Source organism: Scyliorhinus canicula, chromosome 7 (assembly GCF_902713615.1).
Source record: "Scyliorhinus canicula chromosome 7, sScyCan1.1, whole genome shotgun sequence".
Lineage (NCBI taxonomy): Eukaryota > Metazoa > Chordata > Chondrichthyes > Carcharhiniformes > Scyliorhinidae > Scyliorhinus > Scyliorhinus canicula.
This window is the reverse complement of record NC_052152.1, coordinates 112,177,383-112,200,884: the sequence shown is the minus strand read 5'-3', so window position 1 is coordinate 112,200,884 and position 23,502 is coordinate 112,177,383. Positions and strand designations below refer to the sequence as shown.

Below are 23,502 nucleotides of genomic sequence, written 5' to 3'. Positions count from 1 at the left end.
CGCTTTTAAAAGAAAGTCCAATAAGTAGTGATTTTATTGTTGTTTGTTGAATTGTAAATGTCTCTGGCGGTTGGTGGCGAGGACAATTCAGCGGCCGCGGCTCAGAGGGGGTGGGCAGGGGGGAGTGCTGGAAGCTGCAGTGCGTCATGTCCGAGGAGAAGGTGCCGTTGATCGGGCCCGCGCTGCCCCCCGGTTACCGGACAGCGCGAGGACAGCACCAGGATTCCCAATGCGGCCGCCGGCGGCCCTCCACAGCGGCTTTCGACCAGACAGGTGCGCGCGCACACGGTTTTGGAATATCCGCGGCTGCAAACCCCCCCCGGGACCCCGCCGGCCCCCCCCCCCCCCGGGATCCCGCCGGCCCCCCCCCCCCCGGGATCCCGCCGGCCCCCCCCCCCCCCCGGGATCCCGCCGGCCCCCCCCCCCCGGGATCCCGCCGGCCCCCCCCCCCGGGATCCCGCCGCCCCCCCCCCCGGGATCCCGCCGCCCCCCCCCCCCCCGGGATCCCGCCGCCCCCGCCCCCCCCCCCCCCCGGGATCCCGCCGCCCCCTCCCCGGGAACCCCCCCCAACCCAGGAACCCCCCCCCAACCCAGTTCCCCCCTCCCACGGACCCCGCGTCTCCCCCGGGACCCCCCCCTGTACCCCGATCCCCTCCCCCCTGTACCCCGATCCCCTCCCCCCCCCCTGTACCCCGATCCCCTCCCCCCCCTGTACCCCGATCCCCTCCCCCCCTGTACCCCGATCCCCTCCCCCCCTGTACCCCGATCCCCTCCCCCCCCTGTACCCCGATCCCCTGTACCCCGATCCCCCCCCCCCCTGTACCCCGATCCCCTCCCCCCGTACCCCGATCCCCTCCCCCCCTGTACCCCGATCCCCTCCCCCCCTGTACCCCGATCCCCTCCCCCCCTGTACCGCGATCCCCTCCCCCCCTGTACCCCGATCCCCTCCCCCTGTACCCCGATCCCCTCCCCCTGTACCCCGATCCCCTCCCCCTGTACCCCGATCCCCTCCCCCTGTACCCCGATCCCCTCCCCCTGTACCCCGATCCCCTCCCCCTGTACCCCGATCCCCTCCCCCTGTACCCCGATCCCCTCCCCCCCGTACCCCGATCCCCTCTCCCCGTACCCCGATCCCCTCCCCCCGTACCCCGATCCCCTCCCCCCACCCCGATCCCCTCCCCCCCGTACCCCGATCCCCTCCCCCCCCGTACCCCGATCCCCTCCCCCCGTACCCCGATCCCCTCCCCCCCCGTACCCCGATCCCCTCCCCCCCCGTACCCCGATCCCCTCCCCCCCGTACCCCGATCCCCTCCCCCCCGGTACCCCGATCCCCTCCCCCCCGTACCCCGATCCCCTCCCCCCCCCCGTACCCCGATCCCCTCCCCCCCCGTACCCCGATCCCCTCCCCCCCCTGTACCCCGATCCCCTCCCCCCCTGTACCCCGATCCCCTCCCCCCCGTACCACGATCCCCTCCCCCCCGTACCACGATCCCCTCCCCCCCGTACCACGATCCCCTCCCCCCCCGTACCACGATCCCCTCCCCCCCGTACCCCGATCCCCTCCCCCCCGTACCCCGATCCCCTCCCCCCCGTACCCCGATCCCCTCCCCCCTGTACCCCGATCCCCTCCCCCCTGTACCCCGATCCCCTCCCCCCTGTACCCCGATCCCCTCCCCCCTGTACCCCGATCCCCTCTCCCCTGTACCCCGATCCCCTCCCCCCCCCTGAACCCTGATCCCCTCCCCCCTGAACCCTGCCCTGTGAAAAGCCCCTGGTCTCAGTACACTGAGGGAGTGCCCAATTCACCTAACAGCACGTCTTTCGGGACGTTGGAAAAAACCGGAGCATCCAGAGGAAACGGGGAGAACATGCGGACTCCTCACAGACTGTGACCCAAGATGCAAATTGAACATGGGTCCCTGATGCTGTGAAGCAACAGTGCTAACCACTGTCCACTGTGCTACCATGCCACTCCCCTGGGATTCTTCTCCCACTTCATCTCCCTCCCCTGGGACCCACCCTTAAATCTCTGCCCCTGGGACTTGTAAGGTCTAAACACTTAAGCCCAGTTCTCTCAAAAAGCATCATGCAGGAACCATTCACTGACGCTTATCAGGCAGAACACAGCCCCTGGCCAACACACAGGTTGCCAGCTTGCCATTCAGAACCAACTTCCTCCAAAGCTGGCTCCCAAGATTCACTCGGTGCTGACGAGTATGTTTCTCCTCTCCAAAATACAGCACTTAGGAACACAATGTCCTGACAGACAGGCTGCTTCAGCTTGAGTCCTCTGCTTAAAGGCACGTTCCAAATATGGACCAAAAAATAAGAAAAAATGGAAGCAAAGGAAGGACTCTTACAACATGAAGGCCAGGTTAATAATAATAATCCTTATTAGTGTTATATGTAGGCTTACATTAACACTGCAATGAAGTTACTGTGAAAAACCCCTAGTCGCCACATTCTGTCACCTGTTCAGGTGCACAGAGGGAGAATTCAGAATGTCCAAATTATCGAACAGCACATCTTTCGGGACTTGTGGGAGGAAACCAGAGCACCCGGAGGAAACCCATGCAGACGCAGGGAGAACGTGCAGACTTCACACAGACAGTGACCCAAGCCAGGAATTGAACCTTGGACCTTGGAGCTAGGTAAAGACAGCAGGCATCCCTCCCAGGCCTATAGTATGTCAGCGTTTATTAACAGGGGGCATGAGTTTAAGTGCCGTGGGGTTATGCTGCAACTGTACAGGACCCTGGTGAGACCACATTTGGAGTATTGTGTGCAGTTCTGGTCACCTCATTATAGGAAGGATGTGGAAGCATTGGAAAGGGTGCAAAGGGGATTTACCAGGATGCTGCCTGGATTGGAGGGTAGGTCCGATGAGGAAAGGTTGAGGGAGCTAGGGCTTTTCTCATTGGAGCGAAGGAGGATGAGAGGTGACTTAATAGAGGTTTATAAGATGATGAGGGGGATCGATAGAGTGGACGTTCAGAGACTATTTCCTTGGGTGGATGTAGCTGTTACAAGAGGGCATAACTATAAGGTTCGGGGTGGGAGATATAGGAGGGATGTCCAAGGTAGGTTCAGAGAGTGGTTAGAGTGTGAAATGGACTGCCTGCTGTGATAGTGGAGTCGGACGCTTTAGGACCTTTCAAGCGGTTATTGGATAGGCACATGGAACACACCAGAATGACCGGGAGTGGGATAGCTTGATCTTGGTTTCGGACAAAGCTCGGCACAACATCGAGGGCCGAACGGCCTGTTCTGTGCTGTACTGTTCTATGTTCTAACAAACATTAATGAACCCATTAGATTATAACAACAATCTGACAGCCTTGTAGTTCATTTCTATTCATACCAACTTTAGATTTCTAGAACTTAAAAAAAATCAGTATGATATTTGAACTCGAGTTCCTTGAATTACTAAAATATCCATTGTGCTACTGAACCCTGTTAGCCCTAGTAAATAGCCTTCAATAAAGAAAATTCACTGGATCATTTTATCTTGTCCTCCCGGTCCTTTCTCCAGTTAAGCTGCTGGAAAAGCCGGGTGAGTGATGGTCACAAGTGCTGGTGCGGGGATTGATTGGTCACTTGATGGTTAAGGTTTTATTCTGATATGTGATGAATTCTTTGTTACAACATTATGTAACAGTTGCAGGACCAGCGTTGCCTCCAGGATTTCAGGCGAGCAAGAGCTCGGACAGTTCAGGTGATGAGGAAGCCATTATTCACTGCGTTGACGAGGGGCAGCAAAGCTCACCGCTGGAGTTGAGGAAATCCGCCGACTCAACTATAGAGGAGTGTAACGGCAAGTCGGGAGACAGGTAAATGAGTGCTGATCGATCAAGAGACCTGACCATGTTGGACGTGCATCTTTGTTCATAACAGACCACATTGCGTTTGTGGCAGCAGTACTGTGTCTGGTGTTGATTGTATTGTTATGGTCCTGTATATCGAGCTGATTGCTTAGTGACAGTGCTAATTGTGCGGTCTGCTTTTTATTCATTCATGGAGTGTGGACATCTACAGTGAGGCCAGCATTTAGTGCCCATCCCAAATTTCCATTGAGAAGGTGGTGGGGCGGCACGTGGCACAGTGGTTAGCATTGCTGGCTGTGGCGCTGAGGACCCTGGTTCAAATCCCAGCCCCGAGTCACTGTCCGTGTGGAGTTTGCACATTCTCCCCGTGTCTGCATGGGTTTCACTCCCACAACCCAAAGATGTTGCTTGCCACTGAACAGCACAAGCCTGGATATTCTCCAGGTCTTGCTGCATGTGAATCCCAAAACTGCTTCATTACTGAGGAATTGCAAATTGAACTAACCATCCCACCTCTAATGTTATGCTAATAATATTCATTGTCACAGTTAGGCTTAAATTAACACTGCAATGACGTTACTGTGAAAATCCCCTCGGCGCCACATTCCGACGCCTGTTCGGGTACACAGAGGGAGAATTCATAATATCCAATTCACCTGACAAGTACGTCTTTCGAGACTTGTGGGAGGAAACCGGAGCACCCGGAGGAGACCCACGCAGACACGGGGAGAACGTGCAGACTCCATACAGATAGTGACCCAAGCCGGGAATCGAACCTGGGACCCTGGTGCTGTGAAGCAACAGTGCTAACCACAGTGCTGCCCCAATGGGAGGACGGTCATTGATAAAGTGTGGTTTAAGGTGGTTGGGCCTGGGGCACTACCCTGAAGAGCTCCTGGGACTGAAATTATTGATCTCCAGCAACCGCAACCATTGTTCTTTGTGCTAAATGCACTTCTAGCAACACTATTTATGTGGCTAGTCCAGTTCAGTTTCTGATCAATGGTAACCCCCGGGATGTTGATATTGGGGATTCAGGGATGATAATGTCAAGGGGTAATGGTTCGATTCTCTCTCGTTGGGTGGTGCAAACTTGCCACTTGTCAGCCCAAGCCTGTATATTGTATTGGACTTGGACTGCTTCAGTATCTGAGGATCGTGAATGGTGCTGAATATTGCGCAGTTATCAGCGAACATTCCCACTTCTGACCATGTGATGGAAGGGGGGAGGTCATTGATGAAGCAGCTGAAGATGGTTGGGCCTAGGACACTACCCTGAGGAACTCCTGCAGTGATCTCCTGGGACTGAGATGATTGACCTCCAACCACCACAATCATCTTCCCTTGTGCCAGGTATGACTCTAGCCAATGGAGAGTTTCCCCTCTCATTCCCACTGACTCCAGTTTTGCGAGGGCTCCTTAATGTCACACTCGGTCAAATATTCCCTTTTATGACAGGACAGTCATCCACAACTCTTCTCTTGAGTTCAGCTCTTTTGCCCATGTTTGAACCAAAGGCCGTAAGGAGAGCAGGGCCTAGTGGTTTGGCGGAACCCAAGCTGAGGTTTGGTATGCAGCTTATTGCTGTATTGTCATCAGCTGTCCCTCGATATAAGAAAGGCATCTACTGAGGGTCACAAGTTGCTGCCATGGGTTTGCATGTGACTGATCTTTGGACAAATGGAAGCAGGGTGTCCCATGATGCAGTGGGATCTGGAATGCAGGATTATTTTCTTTCCTTCTCTGTCCCATCATTAAGGCATTTGGACTCTAAAGTGTGATGCAGCTTAATGGGCAAGTTGTCAATAGCACAGTCAATGGCATCTTCCATCACTTGCTGATAATGGAGAGTAAACTGATGGGAATTGGATTTGTTCTGCTTTTTGTGTACAGGCAATTTTCTGCATCGCCGGGTAGATGCCAGTGTTGTAGCTGTACTGCACCAGGTGGGCTACGGGTGCAGCAAGATTTGGAGCACAAGTTTTCAGTACTATTGCTGGAATATTGTCAGATATGGCCGTTGCAGTATCCAGTGCCTTCAACCGTTCATTGATTTGACATGGAGTGAATCAAATTGGCTGAAGACTGACATCTGTGATACGAGCGACTTCTGGAGGAGACGGAGATGGATCAGTCCTTGGCACTTCTGGTTGGAGATATGGTTGCAAATACTTCACCCATGTCTATTGCATTGGTGTACTGGGATCCACATCGTTGAGGATAGGGATGCTTGTGGAGCCTTCAACGGCAGTTAATTGTTTAACTGTTCACCATCATTCACAACTGGATGTGGCAGCACTGTGCAGAGCTTAGATCTGATCTATTGATTGTGGGATTGCATAGTTCTGTCATTAACCTAAAAGCAACTTATTGCAGATGCTGGAGTCTGAAACAAAAACAGAAAATATTGGACAGATGCAGGTCTGACAGCATCTGTGGAAGAGAGAAGGGAGCTAACCTTTTGTATCTGAATGACTCTTTGTCAAAGCTGTTAAAGTATAAATCTGACCCTAGGGGGATAGGGTGGAAATGAGGGCTTAAGTGGGTCGGTGCAGACTCGATGGGTCGAATGGCCTCCTTCTGCACTGTTTGTTATATGTTCTATTTCCAGTTCTTCTCTCCAGCTTTGACAATGAGTCATCCAGACTCAATGTTAGCTCTGTTCTCTCTCCACACATGCTGTCAGATCTGCTATTGTGCAGTACTTTCTGCTTTTGTTTCTGTCTCTAACATGTTGTCTCTGTTGCTTAAAATATATCTGGTCCTATGTTGTAGGTTTATCAGTTTGGCATCTCCTTTCTAAATCAGCCTGGTGCTGCTCCTGGTGCGGTCTGCTGTACTCAACCCCTTGGCTTGATGATAATGGTGGAAGGGGGAATATGCCAGACCATGAGGTTACATATTGTGTGGTTGAAAACAAATCTGCTGCTACCAATGGTTCAGTGTGCCTCATGGATGGGCAATTTTGAGTTTCTAGATCTGTTCAAAATCTATCCCATTCAGCACGGTAGGGTGCCCTTCGTAAGAAAGACTTAAATTTATATAGCACCGTACAAGATGTTTCAGAACGGGTTATAACCAATGGAGTATCTTTTGACGTCTAGTCACCGTTGTAATGTAGGAAACATGGTAGCCACATCATGCACAGCAAGCTCCCACAATCAACAATGTGTAATCACCAAATAATTTGAGTTTTTGTGATATTGTTTGAGCGATAAATATAAAAGGAATAACTCCCCTGCTCTTTTGCAAAATACTGCTGTGGGATCTGCTCCACCCACCGGACAGGCTGGTGGAGCCATGATTTAATGTCTCATCTAAAAGGTAGCACCTCCGACAATGTAGCACTCCCTCTGTATTGCACTCAAGTGTCAATGTAGATTTTGTGTTCGTGGAGTGGGACCTAAACCTGCAACCTTAGAATTCAGAGGCAAGAGTATTATTAACTGTACCATGGCTGACACAAGAGACTGTGCAGTTGTCAGTCCTTATTAATACTATCATCGACAGATGCGGCAGATAGATTGCTGAAGACTAGGTCTAATTGGTTTTCCCCTTTCCCCTCTTTCTTGGTCCTCTCATTAACTGCTGCGGGCCCAGCCAGGCAGATATATCCTCAGGATTTGGTCTGTTTGTAGTAATAACGAGTCATTCTTGGTGATGGACATGGAGGACTGCACCCAGCGTGTCTTCTGTGCCCTGGCTGGTAATCAGCAAGAGGTTTCCTTTCCCATATCTGACCTGGTGCCATGGGTTTGGAGTCAATTGAGGTCTCTCAGAGCCGCTCCCACCTGACTATACCACTGACAGTGCTGCATGCAAAGCAACGGCCCTGCCGCCCACATGTCTGCGCTGCGTCAGCCCTGCCGCCCACCTGTCTGGGCTGCGTCAGCCCTGCCGCCCACCTGTCTGCGCTGCGTCAGCCCTGCCGCCCACCTGTCTGGGCTGCGTCAGCCCTGCCGCCCACCTGTCTGCGTCAGCCCTGTCGCCCACCTGTCTGCGCTGCGTCAGCCCTGCCGCCCACCTGTCTGCGCTGCGTCAGCCCTGCCGCCCACCTGTCTGCGCTGCGTCAGCCCTGCCGCCCACCTGTCTGCGCTGCGTCAGCCCTGCCGCCCACCTGTCTGCGCTGCGTCAGCCCTGCCGCCCACCTGTCTGCGTCAGCCCTGTCGCCCACCTGTCTGCGCTGCGTCAGCCCTGCCGCCCACCTGTCTGGGCTGCGTCAGCCCTGCCGCCCACCTGTCTGGGCTGCGTCAGCCCTGCCGCCCACCTGTCTGGGCTGCGTCAGCCCTGCCGCCCACCTGTCTGCGTCAGCCCTGCCGCCCACCTGTCTGCGCTGCGTCAGCCCTGCCGCCCACCTGTCTGCGCTGCGTCAGCCCTGCCGCCCACCTGTCTGCGCTGCGTCAGCCCTGCCGCCCACCTGTCTGCGCTGCGTCAGCCCTGCCGCCCACCTGTCTGCGCTGCGTCAGCCCTGCCGCCCACCTGTCTGCGCTGCGTCAGCCCTGCCGCCCACCTGTCTGGGCTGCGTCAGCCCTGCCGCCCACCTGTCTGGGCTGCGTCAGCCCTGCCGCCCACCTGTCTGCGCTGCGTCAGCCCTGCCGCCCACCTGTCTGCGCTGCGTCAGCCCTGCCGCCCACCTGTCTGCGTCAGCCCTGCCGCCCACCTGTCTGCGCTGCGTCAGCCCTGCCGCCCACCTGTCTGCGCTGCGTCAGCCCTGCCGCCCACCTGTCTGCGCTGCGTCAGCCCTGCCGCCCACCTGTCTGCGTCAGCCCTGCCGCCCACCTGTCTGGGCTGCGTCAGCCCTGCCGCCCACCTGTCTGCGTCAGCCCTGCCGCCCACCTGTCTGCGCTGCGTCAGCCCTGCCGCCCACCTGTCTGCGCTGCGTCAGCCCTGCCGCCCACCTGTCTGCGCTGCGTCAGCCCTGCCGCCCATCTGTCTGCGCTGCGTCAGCCCTGCCGCCCATCTGTCTGCATGTCTTCGTTCCTGCTGCCCACATGTCTGATTGTGCGGTGAGGGTCCAGCACGTCCACGTGTCTGCACGGCGTCAGCCCTGCTGCCCATGCGTCTGCATGGCGTCGACCCTGCTGCCCATGCGTCTGCATAGCGTCGACCCTGCTGCCCATGCGTCTGCATAGCGTCGACCCTGCTGCCCATGCGTATGCATGGCGTTGACCCTACTGCCCATGCGTCTGCGTAGCGTCGCCCCTGCTGCCCACATGTCTGATTGTGTGGCGAGGGTCCTGCACGCCCACGGGATTGATTGCATGGCAAGGGTCTTGCACGTGCTGATTACATGGTGACGATGTCTTCTTTTTCTTAATCAGCAAGCAGCTTGCTGCTCCGCAGGATGAAGATGATGATGAGGACGATGGATTTTTTGGTCCTGCTCTTCCCCCAGGTTTTCCAAAACGAGAGCAATCGCCTGAACGGTAAATGGTATACTGTAGCATGAAATAAATAAGTTGTTATATTACTGTTGTCCCTCAAATTCAGGTCAAAATCACTCAGAAGCTACAATCTTTCTGCCACTAGAGGTCCCCAACACCATCCTTCTTGATACCACAGGGCTCCAGCTGTTTGCAATATATATCAATGATTTGGATGCGAGGATCAAATGTAATGTTTCCAAGTTTGCAGGTGACACAAGGTTAGGTGGGAATGTGTGTTGTGAGGAAGATGCAAAGTAGCTTCAAGGGGTTTTGGACAGACTTAATGAGTGGGCAAGAACATGGCAGATGGAATAGAATGTGGAAAAGAGTGAGGTTATCCACTTTGTTGGGAGAAACGTATGCGCAGAGTGTTTCTTAAATGATAAGAGATTAGAAAGTGCAGATGAACAAAGGGACCTAGGTGTCCTCATGAATTAAGTCACTGAAGGTTAACATGCAGTTTCAGCAGGCAATTAGGAAGGCTAATGCTATATTGGCCTTTATTGCAAGAGGGTTTCAATACAGGAGTTGCAAAGCCTTGTTTCAATTATATCGAACCTTAGTTAGATCACAACTTGAGTATTCTGTGTCGTTTTGGTTCCCTTAGGAAGAATATTATTACCATAGAGGGAGTCCAACAATGGTTCACCAGACTTGTTCCCAGGATGGCAGGACTGTCCAACGAAGAGAGATTAGGCAAACTGAGCCTCTGTTTTCTAGAGTTTTGAAGAATGAAAGGTGATCTCATTGAAACCTACAAAATACTTAAGGAATAGGCGGGAAATTCAGATGAGATGTTTAGGTGCAGGTAAGAGGTTTCCCTGGTTGGGGAGTCTAGAACCAGTGAATATAAGAGAAAAGACGCTTCGGGCCGAAGTGAGGAGATAAGTTTTTACTCGGGGGGGCTGTGAATCTTTGGAATTTTCTACCCAGAGACTGTAGAAGCTCAATCAGTGAGTGTGTTTAAAGCAGATCTTGACAGATTTTAAATGCCAATGACATCGGGAGATATGGGGATAGTGTGGGAAAAGGACACTGAGGTGGATGATTATCCATGATCATTTTGGATGGTGAAGCAGGCTCAGTGGGCTGAATGGTTTACTCCTGCTCCAGTGTTCCTATGGTTGAGGGATGAGTATTGGCCAGGACACCGGGTATAACACCCCTGTTGTACTCCAAAATATTGTCATGGGATCTGTTACATTCATGATGGGGCCTTGGTTTATTCTATTGGAGGAAAGGCAGCATCTCTGACAATACAGTACTCCCTCAGTACTGCACTGGAGTGTCAACCTGGTATTTGTGCTCAAAATTCTGAAGTGGAACTTGAAGCCACAACTTTGTGAGACTATGGGGAGAGTGCTATTTACTAAGCCACAGCTAATAAGGCTGCAGATCTTCCCGACTGCTTGCAGGAACCTAGCCAATTGTTTGTTCATGTCCCTGCCTGATGCTGAAACATTTCCCAGTGGGCTCTATCTTGTGTGAGGTTCCCGGGCAACACAAACCAGAGGTTTGTGAACAATAAAAATGATCTAAAAGAGGACAAGAAATGTCCTTGGAGTTCCTTGTAGGGTAACATTCATTAACAACACTGTGACAGCTTCATCTTCAAAAAAATGAGTGCAGTGTTCGGTCGAAGAATGCTGCTGCATTTGTAAGCTTTGAATGATTGTTCATTGTGTTGGGCATGCAAACCCTCATCCCTCTCCAAAAAGGAACAAACTCTTATGACTTTTGTTTTTTTTCTATTTCCATCATGGTGGGTTGTATTCCTGGTATGGTAAACCTAGGGACAATATTGCTGAGCTAGCAGCTTCACTGGGACTCCATTCTCATGACCAAATCGCCAGGCCTGATAGGAGAAGACTGAAGCCTTTGATTGTGTACTACCAGAGACTAATCCTGAAACGTGATCTGAAGATTCACTTCACAGAATCTTTACAGTGCAGAAGGAGGCTTTGAGGCTCATTGAGTCAGCACTGGCTCTCTGAAAGAGCATTCTACCTAGTCCCACTACCCTGCCTTTCCCCATAACCTTGCACATTCTTTCCATTCACAAGGCAATCCAATTTCCTTTTGAACATCTTGATCGAACCTGCCTCCACCACCCTCCCAGGAAGTTTGTTCCAGACTCCAACCATCCCGTGGGTGAAAAACTTTTCCTTACACCACAGTTGCTCCTTTTAGAACATAGAACATTACAGCGCAGTACGGGCCCTTCGGCCCTCGATGTTGCGCCGACCCGTGAAACCATCTGAAGCCTATCTGACCTACACCATTCCATTTTCATCCATATGTCTATCCAGTGACCACTTAAATGCCCTTAAATTTGGTGAGTCTACTACTGTTACAGGCAGGGCATTCCACACCCCTACTACTCTCTGAGTAAAGAAACTGCCTCTGACATCTGTCCTATATCTACCACCCCTCAATTTAAAGCTATGTCCCCTCGTGTTGGTCATCACCATCCGAGGAAAAAGACTCTCACTGTCCACCCTAATTTTGCCAATTATTTTTGAATTTCTGTCCTTTAGGTCTTGATGCTCCCTTGAGTGGGAACAGTTTCTCACTCTTTACCCTGCCCACACCCCCTCAGGACCTTGAATACCTCAACCAAATCTACTCTCGGTCTTTTCTCCGAGGAAAAGGGTCCCAACCTCTCCAATCTATCCTCGTAGCTACAATTCTTTATCCCTGGAACCATTCTTTTGAATCTCCTCCAATCTCTGTCTAATGCATCATATCCTTCCTCAAGAATGGGGCCCAGAACTGGACGCAGTACTCAGAATGAGGTCTAACTAATGTCTTATACAAGTTTAATGTTACCTCCTTACTCTTGTAATCAATGCCCCTTTTAATAAAACCTAAGATGCTGTATGCTTTATTAACTGCTCTCAATTTGTCCTGCCATCTTTAATGACTTGTGTACTTAAACACCGAGGTTCCTCTGTTTCTACACCTCCTTTAGAGTTTCTTCCTTTATTTTATACTGTTCATATTCTTCCTGCCAAAATGAATCACCTCACACTTCTCTGCGTTGAACTTCATCTGCCACTTTGTCTGCCCAATCTACTAACATGTCTATGTCCTTTTGAAGTGCAAGATTATCCTCATCACATTTGTATCATCTATAAATTTTGAAACTGCGCCCTGAACACCATAGTCCAGGTCATTAATATATATCAGGAAGTGCAAGGGTCCCAACACTGGCCCCAGAGGAACACCATTACAAAAGTTTTTCCAATCTGAAAAACAACCAATCATCACCACTCTCTGTTTCCTATCACTCAGCCAATTTCATAGATTTCATAGAATTTACAGTGCAGAAGAAGGCCATTCGGCCCATCGAGTCTGCACCGGCTCTTGGAAAGAGCACCCTACGCAAGGTCAACACCTCCACCCTATCCCCATAACCCAGTAACCCATCCAACACGAAGGGCAATTTTGGACACTAAGGGCAATTGATCATGGCCAATCCACCTAACCTGCACATCTTTGGGCTGTGGGAGGAAACCGGAGCCACCCGGAGGAAACCCACGCACACACGGGGAGGATGTGCAGACTCCGCACAGGCAGTGACCCAAGCCGGAATCGAACCTGGGACCCTGGAGCTGTGAAGCAATTGTGCTATCCACAATGCTACCGTGCTGCCCCAAATTTCTTCTCTGAGTGCTAATTTCCCTTTTATTCCATGAACTAAAATTTTGCTCACTTGTTGCACTTTTTTTCTTTAGGCCTTTTATAGGCCCCGCACTACCACCTGGATTCAGTCGGTCAGAAAAAGAGAGAGAACCAGCTATACCCTTAAGTTTGAGCACAGTGGTAAGTAGGATTTAAGAAACCTCTCCCTCTCAATTATTTTTAATGTAACATGCATTGCTGCTGATTTAATATTACTTGTCACTGACTGAATTACAGAAATCTCCTTTCTCTGACTTTTGGTAGATTGCTACCCGTAATACTTTGCTGCGGCTCTCTGAGCAGGGTAGAAACCTAATCGTTCTTGCTGTTCTGTAAATCTGCTTCACTATCACCTAGTTTCTGCCAAAGAAATTTTACAGCAGTTTGGTGGAAGAGAGGAGCGAGAGGGGAGTTAGTGTTCTCTCCAATTCCTGCCCATCCTTCATCGTGCAGAGTGAAGATTGCCTCATTCAGAGGGAAAACCAGAGTTCCTCTGAAGCTGATCCCCTGCTAGTTATGGAGCAATGTCAGTCAAGGCTTGGGATGGAGACTGAGATGCAGTGGGTGTATGAGGCCTAATTGCAGAAAATTGTGAAACGTAAGAAAGCAGACGAGTATGTAAATTAAGACCCAATTCAATTATTCTCTTAATTTTCTATAAAGCACTGGGTATGACACAGAAAATCTTCAAAACCTGCCAGAGAGGCCACTCCAAATGACGAGCTATTCAACCGCATGTGGTGTCACCAGTGCGCTCAATTCCATGGTCACCCGCTGTCCATGTACATGCTTTTCCAGCAGGGATCAGTTGATCGTGATCAGTCTGTGACCACTATGAAATTGTCTCATCGTAAGGCACTTTTCCTAATGATTAGCAAGGGTTATGAGCAATATGCTAACATTAAGCTGTTGTGGCTCGTGTTGGTTAGGGATTTAGCTGGCACTGTCACACTTCACTTTGCTTGGAATGGGTATTGAAATTTACATAGCACCGTAACATGCTAAGTGAGGTCCGCTATCAAAGAAAATCTGCATTTACATCAGTTCCTGCATTTGTGAATATTATGGGATAGATGAATCTCTGTTGGGGAGTTTAGAAGATCAAGTTGTTTTTTTCCTCCTTGTGATTGTTCTCTCACTATCTGTAGCAGGACCAGTCTGGCAGCTGTGGCCTTAAGGCTCGGTCAGTAGTGGTGCTGTGGTGCCACTCTTTGATAAGGGGCATTGAAGTACATTCTGTGCTCTTGCCACCCTTGCGTCTTCCAAGTGATGTTCAACGTGGAAGAGTACTGACTTATCAGCTGAAGGAGCACACCAGTTGGTAATCAACAGGAGGTTTCCTTGTCCATGAGATATCATGGGATCCAGAATCAATGGTCGACTCTCCACAGGTCTTTAAAGCAAACCGCCCCCCACCTTTTACTGATCCCATGTCGCGCCTTGTCAACAAAAGCACTGATGTAAGAACCCAGCTTAGTGACTTCCCACTCTTTTGTGTTTTACAGTGTGCAGAAGAAGACAGTGATGAGGAGGCCCTAATCGGTCCGATGCCCTCAACAGATGCTGCTGAAAGCAACGTGGCGGCAGATATTGAACGCAGAGCGAACAGAATGAAAGAAAAGCTTGTCTCTGGTGATGCGGTAAGAGAACAACTTCTTCCTACAGTTACTACATGGGCATGGATATTTGTTTCCCATACCCCGTGTCATAGGATCCCTACAGTGCAGAAGGAGGCTATTCAGCCCATCGAGTCTGCACCGACCCTCCAAAAGAGCACCCTACCTAGGCCCACTCCCCACCCTATCCCCATAACCCCACCTAACCTTTAGACACGAAGAGGCAATTTAGCATGGCCAATCCACCTAACCTTTTTTATTTAACATACTTTTTAAAAAAGAATTTAGAGTACCCAATATTTTTTTTTCCAATAAGGGGCAATGTAGTGTGGCCAATTCACCCACCCTGCACATCTTTGGGTTGTGGAGGTGAAGCCCACGCAGACACGGGGAGAATGTGCAAACTCCACATGGACAGTGACCCAGATCTGGGATCGAACCTGGATCCTCAGTGCTGTAGGCAACAGTGCTAGCCACTGTACCGCCCAGTAATCCACCTAACCTGCACATGTTTGGACTGTGGGAGGAAACTAGAGCACATGGAGGAAATCACGCAGACATGGAAAGGAAGTGCAAATTGCACACAGTCACCCGAGGTCGGAATCGAACCCAGGTCCCTGGCGCTGTGAGGCAACAGTGCTAACCAGTGTCACCGCATGTTACGTGCTGCAGAATGAAAAATAGCCTTTCTTCTAGCCTCCTCCATTCTCCTGGATCAAACAAATTCTGGTACAGAACCAGACTTGAGAACCCTGCAGAATCATATTCTATAATCATATTGGAGGATCAAGCACTTAGTCTAAAACTCAGCATATCCTTAGCACTGAGAAATTACCTTATTTCATTCGGCCCAGTTCTGGTCTCAATGTGCGTTGGACAAAGCTTTACATTTCAGTCTTCAGGTGGGAATCATTTGCTTCATCCAAGGACTAAAAGTTTCCTCTGTCTTTTCCCACTATGTTTATCTGTCAGGATGATGCCCAGAAACAGGTCAGAGAGTGCTGGATGACTGAGCTTCCACCAGTTTTACAAACATAGGTTTGGGCGCGAGGACGTTTAAGAGGCGTGCGAACGGAGAGTCATCCGACCGTTCCACATGGACAGATACTCCGGCTGACAAGGAAAAGAAAGCTCAGGTAGAGACTCGGTTTTACTGGATAAAAGAAAATTACTACAACATACCAAAGCTTTGTCAGCTTTGACAAAGAGTCATCGGACTCGAAACGTTAGCTCTTTTCTCTCCCGACAGATGCTGCCAGACTTGCTGAGATTTTTCTGCATTTTCTCTTTCGTCTCGGTATTACTGATTGCTGACCTGCCCCTGATAGATTTTAATGGCTCAGTAAATTGAATTGGATCCCTGGTTTCACGATACAGGTGGTCTCAACAAAGTGTTGCAAGAAAAGTCTCACAGGAAATAATACTTAGACACTTAGAGGAAACGGGTGCAAATTTTTAAACATTTTTGTAGATTTGTTTTCAGTTTCAGAAAACAGCCAACCCCAACTCCATTACGAAGACCTTGCTATTAATTTTGTGTCAGCAAGGTTCTTCTGGGAGTCACTCTCTCCTCTGCCTTGCCTGGGCCAGCAGTCTCAAATTGAGCCACAAAGTGTTGAAGAGACATTATTGTACGAGGGAAGGAAAATATGCACTCCTGGCAGCTTAGATTGAATACAGCACTATTTTAAGATTAGGTGGTGCTCTGGAATATGTCACTCATTGAGAAAAAGAGGGGAAAGAGGAAATAAATCAAATCCATCCAGCCATATTCTGGTTAAGCAAGGAGAGCCCCAAAAAGAATTCAGACCACTTTTGTATCCTTGTTTTTTGAAGGTGGCTAGTATGAAATGAGGATTAATTGCAGATTTATGTCTGCAGTTTTCTGATCTGAATATTGACGTAAGATTAAGATTTTCTGAGAGGGCATTTTTGTACCTCATCCACTCAAGCTTGTAGGCCATCTTGAGTTTAAAGCACCTGTTGCAGGGTAACTTTCTTTGAAGTGGATATTTGGCAGCACTTTGTTAACCAATGAGTTAAAGACAGTGCAGGTCGTATTGCAGTCTGTTTACTCAGCAGAGCATATTTAAATAAAGGTTCTGTAAAGTGCAACATACCAAACACATGACCAAAACTGTAGCAAGTCTCCTGATTAAAGCTGGATCATTTCTCCATCAAAATACGGGGCGAAATTCTCCGAAGACCTGCCGTTGAGAGGAGAGGGGGGGGAGACCCGGCGTTGAGAGGAGAGGGGGGGGGGGACCCGGCGTTGAGAGGAGAGGGAGGGGGGGCGGCGTTGAGAGGAGGGGTGGGGGGGGGAGACCCGGCGTTGAGAGGAGGGGGGGGAGGGAGACCCGGCGTTGAGAGGAGAGGGGGGGGGGACGGCGTTGAGAGGAGAGGTGGGGGGGGACCCGGCGTTGAGAGGAGAGGGGGGGGGGGGGACCCGGCGTTGAGAGGAGAGGGGGGGGGGGGACCCGGCGTTGAGAGGAGAGGGGGGGGGACCCGGCGTTGAGAGGAGAGGGGGGGGGGCCCGGCGTTGAGAGGAGAGGGCGGGGGGGAGACCCGGCGTTGAGAGGAGAGGGGGGGGGGAGACCCGGCGTTGAGAGGAGAGGGGGGGTGGGACCCCGGCGTTGAGAGGAGGAGGGGGGGTGGGACCCCGGCATTGAGAGGAGAGGGGGGGGTGGGACCCCGGCATTGAGGGGGGGGGACCCGGCGTTGAGAGGAGAGGGGACCCGGCGTTGAGAGGAGAGGGGGGGGGAACCCGGCGTTGAGAGGAGGGGGGGGGGGGGGGGAGACCCGGCGTTGAGAGGAGAGGGGGGACCCGGCGTTGAGAGGAGAGGGGGGGGGGACCCCGGTGTTGAGAGGAGAGGGGGGGGGAAACCCGGCGTTGAGAGGAGAGGGGGGGGACCCGGCGTTGAGAGAGGGAGGGGGGGGGGGGGGAAACCGGCGTTGAGAGAGATGGGGGGCAGCGTTGGAGGGGGGTAGGGGTGGTGGGGAGGGGGGTAGGGGTGGTGGGGAGGGGGGTAGGGGCGTTGGAGGGGGGTAGCGGCGTTGGAGGGGGCGGGGTGGTGGGGGGGGGTTTGGGGTAGGGGGCAGCGGCGTGCAGAGGGGGGGGGCGACGGTGCGTTGGCCCCGGGCATCCGTCGCCCCCCCCCCCCCCTCTCTGCACGCCGCTGCCCCCTACCCCAAACCCCCCCCACCACCCCTACCCCCTCCAACGCCCCTAACCCCCTCACCACCCCTACCCCCCTCCCCACCACCCCTACCCCTCTCCCCACCACCCCTACCCCTCTCCCCACCACCCCTACCCCTCTCCCCACCACCCCTACCCCCCTCCCCACCACCCCTACTCCCCTCCCCACCACCCCTACTCCCCGCCGCAACGCCCCCTCTCATCGCCGCAACCCCCCCTCAACGCCACAACCCTCCTCAACTCCGCAACCCCCCACCCTCCTCAACGCCGCAACACACCACCCCCCCCCCCCCCCCCCCCCCCAAACGCCGGGACACTCTCTCTCTCTCTCTCTCTCTCTCTCTCTCTTCCCCCCCCCCCCCCCCCACACAAACACCGGGACTCTGTCCTCCTCCTCTTTCCCCCCCCCTCTCCCCCGCGCACTCGCCCTAGGTCACTGAACGGCGTCAACCATCATCAATGGTTGACGCCGTTTTAAAGCTACTGCGTTTTTCGCCGACGTGGCATCCGGCCCGGAGATTTGTTGAAAGTAAAAAATCAATGAAATCCCGCCGGCGCCAGCTGTTTTCAGAGGCTGCCGGCGGGATTTGCACAACGCCGGTTTTTGGCCGCTCGGAGAATTAAAAACCCGACGGGAGCGGGAATAACGCCGCCGCCAGCAGGGTCGGAGAATTTCGCCCGCGGTGAGAGCAGATTAGTTACTTAATACAGATCAGTGCATTTATGAACAGTCCAGCCGTGATTGAGATGGAAATCACCCTACATCTCCATTCTATTTGGAACGTGGTGTCTGTATACACAGCCACATCTGACTTTTCATTGTGATCTTTTTTTAAAACCGTTTCCTCTGAGGAGATTTGTGCCTGGGTAATTGTTGTCATCTGAATTTGCATTGCTCCCTCAGGAAACAATAAAAGCCAAAGACTCCCCTTCAAAAGAACCTGAGCGGCCCAGTTTCTCCGAAAGAGATAAACGGATGGCCAAAGAGGTGGCATCGTACAATGTAAGCAGTTTGTTTTTCATCCAAAAATAATGCAATATGTGCAAAAACATTGACGATTACAATAGCGTTTTTAAAAAACTGTGCCTCCTACTTCAAATAATGTAGCCCAAAACAGAGCTACTTCTGAGGAACTCAATGGTAAGTTCTATTTTTTTTAAACGTCAAAGGTCATCCATTCTGAAGAGGAAAGATTTGGAGTGAATTTTAGTTTCAAGAATGTACAATTGGGGTGGCACAGTGGTTAGCATTGCTGCCTACGGCGCTGAGGACCTGGGTTCGAATCCCGGCCCTGGGTCACTGTCCGTGTGGAGTTTGCTCATTCTCCCCGTGTCTGCGTGGGTTTCACCCCCACAACCCAAAGATGTGCAGGATAGGTAGATTGGCCACTCTAAATTGCCCCTTAATTGGAAAAAATAATTGGGTACTCTAAAATTTAAAAAAAAGAAGAAAAAAAAAGAATGGGAATCCAGGGAGGAGATTGCAGAGTCTTTGTCCTTGATCTTTATGTCGTCTTTGTCGACAGGAATAGTGCCGGAAGACTGGAGGATAGCAAATGTTGTCCCCTTGTTCAAGAAGGGGAGTAGAGACAACCCTGGTAATTATAGACCTGTGAGCCTTACTTCGGTTGTGGGTAAAATGTTGGAAAAGGTTATAAGAGATAGGGTTTATAATCATCTTGAAAAGAACAAGTTGATTAGCGATAGTCAACACGGTTTTGTGAAGGGTAGGTCATGCCTCACAAACCTTATTGAGTTTTTTGAGAAGGTGACCAAACAGGTGGATCAGGGTAAAGCTGTTGATGTGTATATGGATTTCAGTAAGGCGTTTGATAAGGTTCCCCACGGTAGGCTATTGCAGAAAATAAGGAAGTATGGAATTGAAGGTGATTTAGTGGTTTGGATCAGTAATTGGCTAGCTGAAAGAAGACAGAGGGTGGTGGTTGATGGCAAATGTTCATCCTGGAGTTCAGTTACTAATGGTGTACCGCAAGGATCTGTTTTGGGGCCACTGCTGTTTGTCATTTTTATAAATGACCTGGAAGAGGGTGTAGAAGGATGGGTTAGTAAATTTGCAGATGACACGAAGGTCGGTGGAGTTGTGGATAGTGCTGAAGGATGTTATAGGATACAGAGGGACATAGATAAGCTGCAGAGCTGGGCTGAGAGGTGGCAGATGGAGTTTAATGCGGAAAAGTGTGAGGTGGTTCACTTTGGAAGGAGTAACAGGAATGGCGAGTACTGGGCTAATGGCAAGATTCTTGGTAGTGTAGATGAACAGAGAGATCTCGGCATCCAGGTACATAAATCCCTGAAAGTTGCCACCCAGGTTAATAGGGCTGTTAAGAAGGCATATGGTGTGCTAGCCTTTATAAGCAGGGGGATTGAGTTTCGGAACCACAAGGTCATGCTGCAGCTGTCTGGTGCGGCCGCACCTGGAGTACTGCATGCAGTTCTGGTCACCACATTATAGGAAGGATGTGGAAGCTTTGGAAAGGGTTCAGAGGAGATTTACTAGGATGTTGCCTGGTATGGAGGGAAGGTCTTACGAGGAAAGGCTCAGGGAATTGAGGTTGTTTTCGTTAGAGAGGAGAAGGCTGAGAGGTGACTTAATAGAGACATATAAGATAGTCAGAGGGTTAGACAGGGTGGACAGTGAGAGTCTTTTTCCTCGGATGGTGATGACCAACACGAGGGGACATAGCTTTAAATTGAGGGGTGATAGATATAGGCCAGATATCAGAGGCAGTTTCTTTACTCAGAGAGTAGTAGGAGTGTGGAACGCCCTGCCTGCAACAGTAGTGGACTCGCCAACTTTAAGGGCATTTAAGTGGTCACTGGATAGACATATGGATGAAAATGGAATGGTGTAGGTCAGATAGGCTTCAGATGGTTTCACAGGTCGGCGCAACATCGAGGGCCGAAGGGCCCGTACTGCGCTGTAGTGTTCTATGTTCTAATGTACAATTTGTGCACCCTTGTCATTGACCTGCACTTTTAACCTTTTAAATTACAGGATCAAAGGAGAGTAGATTGATGGGTGACTAGTAAGAATCGGTTCATTGGTTTCTACTGGTACACGGTTGGGGGGGGGAATAATTTCTTCAACCTTTGGTCTTTCCTCCAAGTTGTTGCACCATTCCTAGTATAACCCAAGTCCATTTTCTGGGAGGGTGTTACCTCTCAGATTCGTCCTTTCCTTTTCAGCAAGATGTAACAGGTTGTAAAGTTATCATGAGCAGTCGGCTACCGTTGGTATGGGTTCCTAGCCTGTGACCATTGCAGTACCATGGTGCTAAAGAGATTTGTGTGCTGGGCACCTTGGTTTCCTTCACCAGGTGGCTGGAATGTCTAGGATGAGAAGAGGGGCTGCGATCATGTCAGAAATGGCGGCTAACCTTTTGTTGTTGTGATTCCAAGGAATCTAGACGATCGGAGTCCCTCCTCGACATGCACAGCAAGAAGTTGAAGAGAAAAGCTGAAGTTGAGAAGGACAAACCCCAGGAACGACGGGCATTTGATCGTGAACAGGATCTGCAGGTTCATCGGTTTGATGAAGCTCAGAAGAAAGCCTTGATCAAAAAGTCAAAGGAGCTGAACACCAGATTTTCACATGGAAAAAGCAACATGTTCCTATAAAAATGAAAAAAATACTGACAAATTGCAGATATAGAGCAACTGCAGTCAGTCTATAGTTTAACTCTGCTGTAATATTTCTGTATTGTAACTACAATGGTTCGAACTTGTGTTATATGAATAGCAGGTCTCTTGTTATAAAATATTCTTTTGTTTAATTTTGATTAATCTGAATAAAGGTAAAACAGTTTTATTTTTGCTTTTTAGCAGGTTCTTTGCCACTTTGTTTTTGTTCTGTGGTTAAGCCAAAAGGTGAAGTTTGTAACCGGGTGCTCCCTCAGTCTAGCAAACCCATCCCAATGATGTATAAAGTGACTGCATGTAGAGTGATACTGAGGGGATTTGTCAGAGGAACACACATGAATGCCACTTCAAAAGAAGACTGACAATTACCGCAGCAGTGGCCATTTGCTTCAGGAGGGAAAAGCAGAATCATGTGGATGCAGGACATCTGAAATACAGAACCATAGCAAGTTCTGTGGAGACGGAAAGAGTTTGCACTTCAAGTCTGTGCAGCATCTTTGGAAAGAGTTAATGTCACAGATCTGAAACGTTAACTCTTGTTTCTCTCCACTGCTGCTGCCATAACCTGAAGAGTATTTTCTGCTCAGTATTTTCAGCATTTTCTGATTTTGCTTCAGGAGGGATTGGGCAAGAGAAAACAGAGTCGTGTGGCTTGGTAGTTATGCTAACAGATGACTACCCAAGATTCCATGAATTCTTCAGGGCAACTGGGAATGAGTAACAAATGCTGACTGTTGGCGCTGAATCAGCTATCCAGTTGCTGAGTCTCATTCCCCTTGAGAGACGAGACGACACAAGAGTTCTCAATTAAGATCTTTATTCAAGCTATAGCAGGTGATCTTGTTTGCCAACACATGACCCACAAGCTCCCTGAACAACGGAATACAACAGTAATTATACCTTTAGGCTCAACTACAAGTAGTACACAAATCAAAATTGTACACTTATTTGAAGGTAATCAATATCCAATCACAACGACAGATGTTTCCCACAGTATTTAACCAATTACAGAAACACTGTACTTGTCTATTGCTTTTGCAGCTGTCCGCCTGAGCAGGTTTTTTTTTACTCCGCCCTAGCAGTTTCCCAGGAGCATATCTGCAGTCAATGATTTTTAACCACTTCAGTCCCCCCTTTTGGCCATTGGCTTTACCCAAATTAGCAGTAGACAGTTCCTCTCTCCTAACCTGGACAGCAGGTACTACAAACAGACGTAAATTCCATACTCAATGTGCAACTTGGTCAGTGAAAGCTGCTGCTTATTAACTAATTACATGTCACAACACAGCGAAGTTATTGCATTCCAATTGACCTAAATGAGGAGAAACAAATTCTTTATTTTCTCAAGGGGCGGATGATCAATCTGTGATTAGAATAATTGGTTTCTCAACAGTGATGGTCATCTATTGATGTAATTTCCCATCGTCCCTTTTTTTGTGCAAAACCAAGTAAAATAAATAAAATCAGGGATTTCATAGACCCTTGACAGGCCCACTAATGTATCCATTACTTGTGGGACCATTCCTCATTAAAGTTTGTTTCTACTGCCTTTTGCTGAGATAAAAGAATGTTTTAATAGCTTCCTTGCCCATTTGTTCAGGATTGGGGGGAAATATGCTGGCATGCGACCATGATTGATACAGTATCTTGAGCCCATTGTCTCAAAATCTAATTTAAATGGTATGAAATTAGACCCCTATCAGTGACTTTATGTTTTCCACAGGTATTTGAAGGTTGCTATTAATCCTGTCTGGTTATTTGGAATTAGTTACTTTTTAAATTACACAAATTACGTATAAAATACGTCAATGAAAGTAATTGATCTGTCTATAACAGTGCATTCAACGAACAGATATTAAGATTTAAAGAACTAAAGAGTTAGAAAAGCTAATTATAGAACTTAATTCTAAACCTACAAAATCAGATACAATGACTTAAACATCACAAGTGAAACTGCACTAATTCAATGCACCAGGCTGAATGTCTTGTTTTCTTGACACAAAGGAATTTGAATTTAGAGAACAGAACTGATAATTTTAATTGCAAGAGAGGGAGATAGATTATACCAGTAATTGTTCAATCTTGAAGTCTCGCAC

General features: G+C 50.1%; 1 protein-coding gene across 1 annotated transcript; it reads left to right on the top strand.

Annotated features, from left to right (window-relative positions):
* Window positions 1-78: 78 nt before the first annotated feature.
* On the top strand, window positions 79-21,575 carry gpalpp1 (GPALPP motifs containing 1). The gene is given in 9 exon segments (XM_038802697.1): window positions 79-273; window positions 3,659-3,830; window positions 9,146-9,250; window positions 12,988-13,075; window positions 14,440-14,574; window positions 15,523-15,577; window positions 15,580-15,686; window positions 18,651-18,749; window positions 21,167-21,575. Coding segments are annotated over 9 exon segments (1,107 nt in total). The 5' UTR covers window positions 79-146; the 3' UTR covers window positions 21,386-21,575.
* Window positions 21,576-23,502: the final 1,927 nt, after the last annotated feature.